Source organism: Lonchura striata, chromosome Z (assembly GCF_050655825.1).
Source record: "Lonchura striata isolate lonStrDom1 chromosome Z, ASM5065582v1, whole genome shotgun sequence".
Classification (NCBI taxonomy): Eukaryota; Metazoa; Chordata; class Aves; order Passeriformes; family Estrildidae; genus Lonchura; species Lonchura striata.
In genome coordinates, this window is record NC_140740.1 from 55923368 (window position 1) to 55938149 (window position 14782).

General features: G+C 38.1%; 1 protein-coding gene across 3 annotated transcripts in view; it reads right to left on the bottom strand.

Moving 5' to 3' along the window:
- The window catches only part of PLPP1 (phospholipid phosphatase 1), a 60757-nt gene that overhangs the window by 25457 nt on the left and 20518 nt on the right, over window positions 1-14782 (bottom strand). For 2 of the 3 annotated variants that reach the window (XM_021534310.4, XM_085566436.1), the window contains exon 3: window positions 3395-3675. In XM_021534310.4, the coding sequence (XP_021389985.1) occupies window positions 3395-3675 (281 nt within the window). Of the gene's footprint in view, window positions 1-3394; window positions 3676-7006; window positions 7159-14782 lie in introns of all 3 variants that reach the window. The other variant, XM_021534311.4, reaches the window with a different exon arrangement.

Consider the following 14782-nt stretch of genomic DNA (forward strand, 5'->3'; position numbering starts at 1 on the left):
TAGCTTGTATTCTCAGAACATCATTTATAGATTATATTTTAGTTTGTGAACAGTATGATAAACATATATTTTAGCTTTCACTAAATGTTAACTTTAACAGAAGTAACTGCAGCTGTGAAATAACTAAGGCTTCTGTTTTTGTAACTAACTGACAATAATGAAAATAATTCAGATATATTTGTAAAATAGCTAATGTTGATTGAAAGTACTTGTGGAAATAACTAAAGCTGCCTGCATGGTCAGGTAACATTCAAGGAATGGATGTGATAAGGATTCCTGCCACTGACCATTTGGCTATTGATAACTGTTGCCTGTTGAAAACATGAAATGAAGGCCATGGTGAGGAAGTGACACATGACTCTCAAAAAGACAATACACATTACTGCATGTACTCTAAAAACCAAGCCTAAGGTTGAACCAAGGTAAGGAATTCTCAAAACATGTAAATGAGTTTAAAGAAATATTTGAATATGTATCATTTTTATGGATATGTATTTGAACAATACAATGGGAAAGGTCTATAAGAAGAGTTGTCGCAATTAACTGGGGTGCCTCTAGCTACAGCTATGCACCCAGCACTGTTTACTGTCCCTTTTATCCCTTATTTGACCTTTAAAATATTTTTTAAAGAATGAGTCTCATTTCTCACAGAAACCTTACTGAAACTAATCATAACTTAAGGGCACTTTACTCTTTTAGACAATCAATCCTAAATTCATTGGTTTATATTCCCGATATGGCACGTATGTATTGTAACACTTATTACCACTGAAAAATAAAAACTAATTACTGTTTTTCTCTCATGCACCCATGTTGTAACATAGTAGGAATATGCAAACAGTTGGAATCATCAGACTTACATGAAACAGTACTGAAACACCATATGCAATGTATTTGTCTCAAACATTCTCAGCCTCCAACTATAAAACTTATGGGCTTCCAGAAATAAAGGCTGTTTTCTTGAGCTTAGTCTTCCAGAAGTTCCTGCAAAGTGGTGTTTTCAACCCACTCTGAACCAAACATACACATGCCAGCACTATAAAGAACTTACACAGCTACAGCTTGTTCCTTAATCTTCATGTGGGAAAAAATCAACTACTTCAAATGTTTCTTCTTCCAGTTTTACTGTTAAGGAGGAAATGGAAGCACGGATTGATTACCTAAGTTCTGTACCATTTCCAAAGTATACTTTAGAAGCTTCCATCTTACACCCATCTGTTCAGCACACACAGACTTACTCTATTTTAGAAGAAGGAGTCCAATCTACCGGAGGATGCTCCATACTGAAACTATTTTATACTTTTGATTAATAAAAAAATCATAAGAAAAAATGAGAAGGGATAAGATAACCAATCACAAAATATAATATGAATAACGGAAACCCACAAGGGATTTTTACACTATTCTTGTTGTTTGCAATGAAATAATAAAATATTAGATTTATTTTTTTGACTGTAGAATCATGCATGAATCTTTAAAAACATTCAAATGCAACCTCAAGTTTTACTACTATAGAGGAATAATAAGTTCAATTCAGAACATGATTTTACATGCAACACTACAACTGTCCTGTTTTCATTCTTCTTTTACATTCCTACCTGCCTATTTAATCTATGCAAACAAAAGTAGGTGGTATTAGGTGTGCCACTAATAATTTTGTCAACTGATGCAGAAATTACTCTGGGTTACAGCTTGAGAGACTACTGACCTCTTCCAGCTTCTTGTAAAAAACTTCCTGCAATCCACCTCTCTCCTCTTAGTGGGCTATTAAGTGAAAGGTTAATGCCCTTGGACACCTGGCCTCTGTGTGGGCACAGGACCTAAGATCATCAGAAACCCTGGAAGATTTACTGGATCACTGCATTAAGGTCATACACCTCTACAGGACAATATCCCCCTTTAAACTATCCTACCCTTCTTTGACCACTTGCTAACTTCTTGTTTACAGCTTCCTGTGCACACCAAAGCCTCATCTGATAGCGTAAGCCCCACAAGCAAGTACATGCTCAAGTGAGCACTCCAAGGCAAGCTCTGACCAAACAGGAGAGCCCTCTCTTATCACTCTGTTGCAGCAGTAACAGAAAAGCGGATCATGTCAGCAGTAGGAAATACAAACCTAATAGCTGATCAGTTAAGAGATTAAAAAAAAAAAATCTTGCTTCCAATATAGAAGTCTGAGGTGCCAAAACACAGGGAAGAATACAAGGTAAGCAATCACTATGCCATTGCTCCCCCAGTCTCTTCTCATACACAAAATCCTATTTTTTTCTTTAAGCATAAGCTAACTCCTGTTTTTCCAGCATCTCCAAAACCCAGAAAGACTGTTTCAGGACCATTTCAGTCATCACAACCAATTCAAATTTGTTCCACACTCCTCTTAACACTTAAGAAACACTTTAAGACTCCCAAAGAAGTTAAACTAAATACTTGGAGTTGGCTGGCACTAGCTCTGGGACATAGCAGCTTCTCTAAGAAACCACCCCTGTATCCCCTGCCACACATACTCTGTACTGCTCTACTGCCTATCCATGCACTTGCTCCTCTACCACCAACAGCTATTCACATTTCGTCTTCCTATGGCTACTGAAAAATACCATGCATGCTACTGGAAAATTATACAGAACACATGCCAGAAGAGCAAAGGAGCACACAAAACAGTAAGCACAACTACACACATCTACTTAAAAACTACACAGAGAGAGATGTTTTAACTAAGATGGTATATAGAACTTCTGGAAAAAGAGGTCTCTGTAAAGGTAATGGCACTCAAGCCATCCAAATTATTCTGAACATACTTCTAACATTTCAAGTAACACTCAAGCACTGAGTTTAGAGCACTGAAGTCTGAAGTGTCAGAGGCTTTATTCTTGTTTACACAGTATCTTGCTGCAATTGAACTGGCAGATAAGTACCCAAGATTTAAAAATTCTTAATAATGAGAAAAATTGATAGAGTGATTTTAATATTCCTGCATATACTTAAATAGATGCACAGTTTTTATTTGCTTTCATGCCACAGCTAAAACATTTCCTTTGCTATTCTAAAACAAATCCTTTGCTATCCAATTTCTAAGGCAGATTTCAAATTTTTTTCTTTGTTGGGATACAAAGACTTCAGAAACAAATAAAAGCCAATTGACACAGAAAAAAAAAAGACAATCTCCCATAAGCAGAAACAAATACACAATTAGGCATCTATCCATACATTAATATAACAAGCTTTCACAAACTGGAAAAAAAAAAAAAAACAGGGTCCAGACAGGATTTAATGTTTATAATTCATTACAATAAATTTATTCTAGGAAAAGCACAAAAACTGCAGCAGCATTACCAAACTCATTACCCCAGGTTAACAAATACGTTATACAACCAAATACAAGGTTAGTCAAACTCACCTTCCCTCGTTGATTTTTGCTTTGTCCCCATGGCAAGTGAAGTTCTCAATGTAGCCCAGGCTGCAGTTTATCCGTGTCCAGTCAGGCTGGCACACAGCAATGAAGTGAGGACGCAGTCTACCTATGGAGTACTTGGCAATGTCTGTCAATGACTGGCTAGCAGCTGCCCCAAAAATGAAGGTCCCAATGGCTTTGTAAATAGTGGCTATGTAGTTATTTCTGACAAACGAATTTGAGTGCAAATTATTATAAAAGACCGAGAGAGTCTCTCCTACGATTATCTGAAAAAGAAATAAGGAGAAAAAGTTAAAGATAATAACATTAAAAGAAAAGTATTATGATATTTTTGTTAATACTCAGACTGTTTCAGAAACTATTTTTTTATAAACATTAAGCTGCAAATTTAATTTTTCCAAGAGTCAGCAATAATCATGTCCAAATATTATAAACACTTTCACACAGAAGAGAAACACCCTTTCACTTTCCCCTACCTCATGCTGAACTTAATCATATCATTTTCAGAATACTTATTAAAACAAAGCCTTCTCAGAATAACATTTAACCTTATTACTTGGTGTGGCCCTAATAAGAAACATTTCCTCCTGCAGAACTTCATTTTACATGGAGTCTTCTTCAGCTAACATCTACTGAGTAAAATTTTTCAAAGCTTGTTAAGTTTTTCATGAAACCAGAAACTGTTCTGAAGGGTTGAGGCTTTATATCCAGATCTGAAAGGCGAGATGTTTCAACGAAGAAATTTCCTATTCCTCATGGAAATTAAATCCTTCGTGGAGAAAAAGAAAACTAATGAGGGTAGGGAAAGACAGGTCTTACTGAGGTCTTTCCAAGTACTTTTCACCCTACATGTCCAAGATACATGTATCAAGTGCTGGCAAGAAAGCAGATCTAATTTTATTTTCTTGCAACTCATCCTTTGCAGAAAGTACATTTTTCCTTATGCCAAATACAGAACTTCACTCCAGATAATTTGGATGTTGAACCAATTGGTCCCATTCTGTATAGAAAGGATAAGTTAATACTTTTAATCAGATGTGGGGAGGACTGGATGTGCATATATGTAAAGTTACCTTGAAAAATCATGTAAAAATTAAAATGATGGCTCTGTCTGTCACTTGAGATGCTGGGTCCTGGATCCCAGCAAAGCAGAACTTTTGTGAATGAAGCCATCACTTAGACACTGCCACTCAGGCATACAGAGTGACAGCTTGCCAGGGGCTTTGCTCATGAAGGCCAACAGACAATACTGCCAGATTGGTGACAATAAAGATTTACACCCTCCACCATACCCAAACATGGACTGAAGCAGAGAAATACCAGAACATGGAATAAAGCAGAGAAAGTTTTCGGTAAAGTACATAGACACCTAATCCAGAAAGTAACCTCTTAAGGAAAATGGCTGAGCACCAATAGCCATGACAGGTAAATAATGAATCCCTTTTAAATAATACTGTTGAAAAACCTGCAAGAAGGTCACTCATCTCAGGTACCAAAAAATTAGCTGATGTTAGTGCAATTACTACACTGGACAGACATCAAAGAATATTCATCTTCAACAATCTGACTAAGCATTGAGTAAAGGACACCAGTATTTGCTTTTACCATCTGACTATGAAGTAATCTTGACAGAAAAGCCTGATTTCACAACTAAAAGATATACCCTGATGTTGCAAAAGAAACGTTAGCAATTGGGTTAATTCAAAGGGAATATCCATTACAAAAACTATATTTAATGGAGCCTTTTCTGACTCAGGAGGCCCCTGAGCTGCAAATGGCTGGTAGCCAAGTACTGAGGGCAATACATCAATCTTCCAATGCTCTATTCTGTTCTTCCTCACTCAGCTGTTTTAGCTGCTCTAGAAATGAAATAATAAGCTATATGGGCTTCAGTTGTGACCAAGCACTGATGCTCTCAGGTAATAATGACTACTCAAAGGTAGAAATAGGGTGAGAAAAAAATATTCTTATCTTGAAGGCAGGATCTTTAGCATATGCCACTTGTCAGTTAACAAAACACACAAAACCCTCCCCCCACCCAAAAATTTCATCTGCTTCAGAAGCATTTCTGTAAGTTTTTGAAGCAGCTTTTCCAAGAAGAGGGAAACCAGGCAAGTCACAGCTTTAATTCTCAGAACATATTTCTACAGTTGCAAAAAAAATTCCACCCAAAAGCAAATATGAGCTGAAAGTTGACCTTTATGCTGGAAACTTGATAAAAATCCATGCAGTCCCTATGCAAGGCAGAGTTAGATTATTGTAATACCCCTCCTGACTGAAACCCATTAGCCCAGAGAAACAGCTGGTCAATACTGAGGATTACCTTTAGCTGTGCCTTTTCATTTTTGGCTCCTAAATATACTTGGATAAATATTTATATGCCTAAAAATCCTATTTGGCATAAGAAAGTTTTAACTCTGTTCAAAGTGTGGCTCTGATGAGTTTGGATGCCACCCAATAGAACCATCAGTGGAGACTGAAGCTTTTTAGCACATCTGGACAGGGATCTTGAGGCCCCTGTAGGAACTGCAGTGCAGTCCCAGCAGACTTAGGACATGAAATAGGAAACTGAAGAGGTCCAACTGTCCCCTCTGCTCCTGAGGACATGTCCCAGCTATTTTTTGCCCCAGCACTGTTATTCAAAGAGCCATTTGCACTCCATGTAGTCAAGAAAACCTGCTGTTTTCTGCCAGACTAAGGAATTTTACAAGCTGATCCTGGCTCAGACAAGCCACAAGAGGTGGCAACAGACTGGGCAATAGCAGGACCTCAACTTTTGTCCATACATAGTAAGATATTAGGTTAGCTCAGCTGACAGCATATAATTAAATATTAGGGATAAAACATCCCTATATGCTTGAGACAGTTCATCTGAGCTAGGAGCTGTGGTCAGAGAGAGATCCCAAATTGGTAGTCACAGAAACAATACACCCAGCTCACTGGTCTGGAGTGAAGAGAGGGAAAAAAAGAAAAGTACCCTGTTTCCAGCCAGGGTAGGTGTAGTATGAAAGAGAGCCCCTGCAGTATTTAAATACAAATGGGCCCAGAGTTTTATCCTGACCTTCAGGGAAACACAGGGAAAAACTCCACATCTATTTATTCTTTTTACTCTATGCTTTTGATAACATCTGACAGGAAACCATAATCTTTCTTTTAAATAGGCTAGTATCTGTTGTTACACTTCCACATGCAGAAGTATTCCCAAAGATTTTGTGGCAGATAAAAATACTGACTTAATAGGTCTTGCACAATGATATTCTGAAAGTAGCAGGTCCTGAAATAAGACTTGCGACAGTCACAACACATTAGTCTTATTTTCAACAAATATGTTAAGAAGTTTTTATCTCTCCAATTATAGAATTAAGCCACCATAGTTATAAGGTTCTAAGGTATTATTTTTCTGTTCTATAATTCTAGCTGTTTGACTTCACTTAAAGAAAACCTTTTAGTTATTCTTGCCAGACCACCATTTCTACTGCTTTAGCACCTGGCCTAAGGACACAGAATAGTTTTGTCAACCTGTATTAACAGATTACCCCTCCTCCCTCTTCCCCACCCCCACTGAAATGAAAAGCAATGAAGAAAAGTTTAACTTACAACAATTACACTGAAAGGAATAATTATTCCTGCTAACAATTTATAAGAAATGGTGTCCTCTTTGTATGGATACCGGATGGATTCATCACTACAGAAAACGCCTCTCTGGAAGGGGGTACGTCGTGAACTGAGAATTGCAAAAGGCAAGCCAGCTGCCAAAAAGGAATACAAAATACATTACAAAACCAAAACAAACTGGCAATGATCATACCCCCACATTTCCAAAGAGAAGTGCATAAAGAGGAATGGGCATGCAGGAAGTTAGACATTTATGCACTTCCCTTGGCCAACAACTACTGCCCTGACTTTGCAGCTTCCAGGAAGGATTGCTGAATGAAGGAGAGCAAGGCAGGATTCCTCTCATCTTCATGCTTGTGGCACTTCAAGTATGGAAGAATGCCAAAACCATGACTGAGTAAATAGTTCAGTGACAACCACTGAGGTGTTCAATCTGCTGCTACTGGCACAATTATCAAATTTTTCTTTCCATTCCAGCAAGCAACAGCTGCACCTGTACACCTTCTCTGGACAGCTTTCCAAGTCAGAAGAGCATAAATTGCATTGCATGAAAGCAGAAAAAGAGTGCAAGTGCAGAGGGAATTTTTGGGAATATGGAGAAAAGGAAATTACACATGCATGCAATTCCCTCACTTCCTCACACACTGGGTCCTTTCCTAGAAGGACCTACAGCCTTAAGGCAGGGAGATTTTATTCCCACCTCTTCCACCAAAGAGGATGCCTTTGGCTTAATCTAATACCTACAGGACACAATACTACACTGCACAATTCTGCACACTATTGCATGTCAAGGTACCCACAACACAAACCAAAATTAGTCACTTGAACAGCAAAGACTTTTTCAAAAAACACAAAACAGGATGCAAATTACCATAAACTGGTAGAATACCATTTCTAAATCCTGTTCTTCCATTGTTAACACACATACAACATCTGCACAATCTGTTTTGTGTACAGGATCTCTTGGAAAACAAGCAGTGGAGGACTACAAAGACCATTTAATTAAAAAATAATCTTTAGCTTAGGCATGTAGAGCCCAGTAGTATAAAAGCCCTTGACTTTATCCTCAATATTCAGCTGTGTTGCACATAAAATGCTTGCCACTTTAAAGTTACACAACAAAAATTATCTGGAGTCAATGCTCCCATCCAATATTAAGGAATTAGAAAGAAAAAAAACAGTCTCCATCCTTCCTTCCCAGCAGAAATAAATGTTGTTGTAGTTTCAGTTCTTTCCTCAAGACCTCTGTGCTAAGACATAGCCTCTCTCCCTTTCAAGATACACAGCTTGCCCCATAATAAGCATGTGCAAATAGAACTAAAGATGTAAAGAGCAGGAGAAGTGAACAAAAAAAGATACCAAGCATCAAGAGAACTGTTAGGGAAGAGACCTAGGATCCTTTCCAATCCTCTTCCCTCTTTCCCTCCACCTATGAAGTCATCCAAACTAAGCCTGACTCCTGGGACCATCACAAGTGATATAACTGGGATTTTACTAACAATTTGCTATCAGTTTTGTTCTGCACACCATAAAGTGCTTAAAAGAATACTTCAGCTTGAAAACAAAAGGGCAAATAAACTAATGGCTCAAAAGGTGATAATTTCCCTGAAGTGAACTCTGGTGTATGACACAACCTTATTCCTTGATCACTGTTATATGTGGGTCTATCATGTGGGCCCAAGCATTCCAGCTAAGCCTGTTGCAAAGAACCAGGTACCCTCTGTACTGCTGCTGTCATTAAACCAATAGCATGCAAAACCTCCCCTCCAAAAGTGCTAGAAAAGGACCACTGCCATTGTCAAGAGGGGTTGTTTCCAATTCCATGCCAACATGACTACAACTGACACATCTCTGGAAGCCATCCAAGCACACCCACAAAGCAGGAGGACAGCAGGATGGGCTAAGGGCCAAGCCAGAGCCTCACCAAAACACTGCACCATTCAGATACCAGCCAGCATTGAGCCTGGGAGCTGGACTCTGCAGTACAGTGCAAAAACACAGCCTTTCCTACTAGGAAAAAGCTCCTCTCCCTTTCTCTTAACAGGAAGAATATCAGTGTTTTGAAAAACACTGTGGATTATTTTTTCCCCTCCCCTTGTGTTGGTTTTGTGATAGATATAATTACACCATCAGTTGTTTAGAATTTAGCTGACTTGGGTCAGGGTTGAGGCAGAAGCACATGCAGCCACGCTGAGGGAAAGTGACTTGTCAACATAATGCTGTGGTGTTTCCAACACCATTTATCCTACAAAATACATATGGAATGAAAATTTCATCATGTGCCCTGCACACATCAACACCAACATTCCAGACTGAGTATTTGAGAAAAATGCATTGTTTGGACCTCCAAGTGTAGAGAATTAGGCATATACAGATAGGAGTTTCTTAATTATTTACATGGTTACTTCTTTAGAGTTGGTAGTTTTGATTATCATGGTAAAGCAGTAGTTCACAAAATTAAGTTGAGCCCAAAAAAAAACATTTTCACAGCTTCAGCATGTTGCTACAAACACCTGTGGTTATAGCTAGATTGTGTCACCAGCATCGAATCACTAACTCTGCATCACCCATTTTAAAGACCTGCTCTGTGAATAATGCTGTCATGGTACCTTACTCCTCATTTCCTCCAACCCACACCTGGATGTTTCAGCTTCTCAAGGTGAGAGATTGAAAATTTTCAGAATGATGGGGTTATTTGCAGCAAGCTTTTTAAATGTAAATTTCCATCTACTAAATCAGAAATAAAAAGGTGTGTGGATCACAGGAATGAAGTCCCTCATGCAGTGAAGACCTGTGTTCTTCCACACTGAGTGAAACTGCTTGAAATGTGCATGCTCATTCTTCAGCAGTATGGAGATTATGATGTGATTAGCCTGTAATTGCACCTTCCTGTATCCAGATCATGGAAACAAAATACCAAACAACTCCCGGTTTGTTTTTGTTTTGTAAGCAAGTATGAACAGCTAAAATAAAATTAGCATCTTCTCTTTCATAATTTCCTTTCACCTCCTTTACTTTGAGTCTGAAAAGTTCTGAGTATCTATGTGGCAGCCATTAAGTTATCATTAATTGGAAGAGCTATGCACTAAAATATATAGTAACCATAACAAGTCTTTCTTCAGTTTCCCCCAACTGCACAACAGATGCAAGAAGTAGTTCCACCAGTCATTTATCTAATTGCTGTTCTCAGCACCTTTCAGTGTTGAAAGGATACATGCTCCATGAAAGCTTAAGAGAAAAGTTTTAATTTCTAACCAGCAGCAGACTACAGTAAAATTGATCAGATTAATTTACCACTGTTAAACTGCAAACTTAAGTCACAGAATTACAGCATCTGTAATTTACCTCTGGCTTAATTCATGGCAGTCCTTAGCCTGAAAAACCATGCCTTTAGTAGGGGCTTTGGATATTTTTTGGATTAAAGTATCCTCCAATGTCAATACCTAATCCCTCAGAACATGCTCCATGGAGCAGGTTTTATTTACTTCTTTTTAGCATGCATGGATTGACTTCACTATTATTAACTGATGGGAGAGAACAGAAAAGTAGAAGTCAAACCAGAGGGGCATCAAGTGTTTCTGGCATGTCAAACCAGGAAGAGAACCATCTCACAATACTGAGGGTTCTTTTCTGTTTTTAATATATCATCAAATCTGCTTTTGTGGGTTTTCAAGGTGTTTTCATTTCTAAAATCAAATCAAAATTATTTGAAATTTATAAGCTTGAGTATTTTCTGCAATGGAAGTTTCCCTTTAAGACAATAAAGGAACAGGAAAAAATAGTTTAGCTTTTTCATTACTGCAAGCAGAACAAGCAAGCAGAAGAACTGACATTAAGTGATAAAGAGAAAAAGCTTCTTACTATATCAAGTAAACAGCGGAGTTTTCCTATTGTTGGGATAGACATGAAACTTTTTTATCCTGACAGATATCATAATTTCAGAAGACAGGGATACAAATGAGGATAAAAACGTAGTATAAGAAATGCTGTACTTTGACAACAGATTTATTCACATAAACATCTAAAGCAGTTTCTCAAGAAAAAGTAGAAAATATTCAACAGCAGATCACTATGAGAAGAAATCCTGCTCATCTGCCACAGCCACACACCACATACAGTTAAAAGAAAAGTCCTACACTATCCTACAAATACCCATTTTGCTCCATTTTACCTGAGAGCAGAAGAAATTTGAGAGTTTAAGTACTCCTTTTATGTAAGAAGTGGAGACAGCAGAGGAGCAGTACAGGCTCTCTACTGAATACTTCTCATATGACAATTCCAAAAAGCTTCCCTGATGTACACTTCCATCTTCTAAGCTAGTTGTAATACAGTGAGGAAATTGCCTAAAGGGAAAATGACAACATGTATGTGAGGAGGAATTACACAGCTGGGAAGAGGTTACCTGTAGGGTAATCTCAAGGATAAAGCAAACAAGCTGGTGTTATGCAGTGCATGTGCATTCTTAATTAATAACTAGCAGATGTACTGCTGACAGAGCTGGCAACTCTGATACAGTGGAAGATCAAGGCCAGCCAGTTCTGCCTGCAAAACAACCCTTAAAGACTGAGGCAGGAGAACATATGGAGATTTGTGCAGTAATGACTTAGGAGTCATGCATTTTGAGGTTAAACAACTCTGTTGACTTGGGAGCTCATCAGTTCAAACTAGCAGGGGGAAAATAATATACTTCTTGTGGTTGTTGTTTATCAGTATAATAGTGTGACCATTAGGCAAGTCTTTTCAAAGGCATTAACGCTTCTAACACATTTGACAATAAATTTCCTCTGAAATAGTATTCAGTCAGAATTGGCAAATGCATTTATGTGTTTGGTTTCATCTGTCTTAAGTGCAGACAGAGAAGGACTGCTAGGATACATTCCTTATTACCTCAAAAACAAGAGTTTGGTTTTGCATAGTTCAACAGAGTCTAAAGGCTGTAAATCAGCCAAGCACATACACAGTAGATATTAAAAAAAGTGCAATACTGATCCAACAAGGAACCAAGAATTAAGTAACTACAAACACAATCAGTAATAAAGGTATAGGGAGAAATGCAGGCTCTAAAATGTTTCAGCCAGAATACATGGAGTAGAAACACAAGTAGCTCAACTGATAAGACAACATATTTTAAACAATTACTATACCCGTGTCCAGAAGTGCGACTCATACAGTATAATGGATTAGATTTCCTCATAAGCTGGAGTTATTTCTGACTGATTATGTTAGGTTTTTTTCCATAAATATCCTGTATAACACAGGTCTGTTTCTGTCCAAATTTCTAATCTTGGTTAGGTTTCTTCACTGGGCATGAAGTTCCCTCCACTAAAGCTGGACACATTACCACCCCGAAGAGAACATCAGATTGTACACCTCCCTCGAGTCATCCTTCCCACTCTCCTCAGGAAGGATATGATATCCTTGGCATTTATCCAGGCTGTATTTCACCAGCTGTTCCTGCCATATTTTGTATTTGTTGCTCTGAGCTCCCTACTTTGCTGCCTCACTGCACATGCTCTCTCTCCTCCAGGGCATTTATGACTACACTGAACAGGGCAGACTCTCAGAGAGCTCTACTTGACATCTTCCTTCCTTGCAAAGGACAAGGAGCACTTACTCCTACTGCTCACTTCTCACTGTTAAGTGAATTGTTTGTTCATTTCAGGATTCTTTCTCCAATCTCATAACTATTTAGTTTCTTAATATTTGATTGAAGTAAACATTTAAATATGCACATCTAAATAATGATATTTTCTAAAAGAAAATGCTGCTTTGGCCTCAGTTCCATTTTCCTCATTTATCACAGGGATTAAGATAAGAACAGATGTGACTGACACCAGGAAACAGTGAGTACGTTTCTGACAAAGTAGCTTTCAACATCTGTGCTTAAGTAGTGGATAGTAATAATCTTCCTCCAGAGTTCTGAAACAAAAAAAAATTTAAAAGATTTTGTTGTCTTCTCTCCCAGCACCTGAAAAAAACTTGCCACCACTTTTGTGCTGTTATTTACTGCCAACTTCACTGCTGTAGCTTTAAACTAGAAGTCATACCCGGATTTATTTTTTAAAAAGCTTAAGTAATATTTTGAAGTTTAAGTCTCCTTATAGTTCAGATACAAAGTAGAAGTTAACATTTCCCCCAATATGCTGTAGATACTGCATTACTAATTCCATCAGCAAAAACATCCACAGTATTCATTACAACATTAGAAATACTGCCTGGAAAAACACACATTTTGTGCAAGCTTAGTTAAAACTTTTGAGCTGATACTAATGCTCACATTCTGTGAAGGTTGGTAGGGTGTCAGAACCCCTTTGCAGAGTAAGTTAAGACTTTGGCTTCTCCACAGTATAAGAACAGGGCTACTTTCCATTTCCATAGGAGTTTTAGAGTTCAGGAGAGCACCTACCAAGAAATGAACCATCACTCCACAGATCACTAAGTTCAATGGTTCCATTTTTTGACATTCAGCTTTCTCCTGAAAAGGTGGGTAAAAACCATCTCTTTGCATGAGAATTTCTTTGCACAAGGCAGAAGACAAAGAGGTACAATAATGTGAGCCAGATGAAGGGAAACAGACAAGGCAGTACAGCAAGAAACACTCTCTGCCTTACTTTCCCTGTTGTTTGTCTCTGGTTCCTAGTTGAGTTGCTTCCCTTTTTTGACACCCCCTCCAGTCTCTGATCTCAGTCCTAAATGTCAACAGTACAATATTAGTAACTGTGTATCAGACCCAAGAGAAAGAAAAATCTATGCCATGGACTGTTTGGGTTTGGGGTTTTTTCCTTAAGTTACAAGATTAGGTAAGTTGCAACTCCAGCTACCTACATTTCTCCATATTCCCTTTTACCCTTTTGAATACTCTTCTAAATCATACCTTAAAGCCCCCTCTATACCAGCATGACTGCTTTCTCATAGCTGTGATCAAGCTTAACTCAGCACTTTAAAGGACCTTGTCTGGAGTTCCTCCCACTGTCAAAATGCCAACTGTCTCGCTCAGACACTATGTGCATTCTTCATCACTGTACTAAGAAATGTACCTGAAGGGCTAAGGAAATACAAGTCCACAGGGCTAACAAGCAAGTTGCTACAGTTTTTTTACTTAAAATACAACTGTATTTAGTATATTTGTAAAAATAACAGAGGCATGGTGCTCCTCAGATCTTTTCTCACCTGATTTCAAGCCCACCAGAACACCCACACCACAGACACATCAAAAAGTGAAGTCAAAAGCTAGATGTTTCTACTTCTCAACATCTGGCCCCACAGCACTGATCTCAGCCAGGAATTATTCACCAATTCAACAACTCAATAAAGTGCATTACCCTGACATTAAACCTTTACAGAGTAAAACAATGGATACTTATTACTATGTTGGCTTTAAAAGAAGAACCAAAAAATTAGCAGTTTATTCCTCAGAATAAGGTTGGGTTCAGAGATAATGCCGATTGTAGTAGTACAAGATGAACAGTTAGTATCAAGTAGAACTTATGACAGATTATGAAGTTCAACAGCATTGCCCAAAAAAGTTTCCAATGCCATAAAGACAACAAAAAACACAATGAAGTTAAAATCTTTTCAAGAAGTTTACCAGGTAAGAGGCAGTCTTGCTCAGATCATAATCAAACCTCTTACAAGTAACCTGAAACTTAAGAGTCAAGTTGAAGTCCACTCTAATGTCAAACAACAGTTTTAATTTCAATTAGATGCAAAACTAACAGTGGGTCATAAAGTTTTGACCCTGCTGAAAAAGCGAAAAGC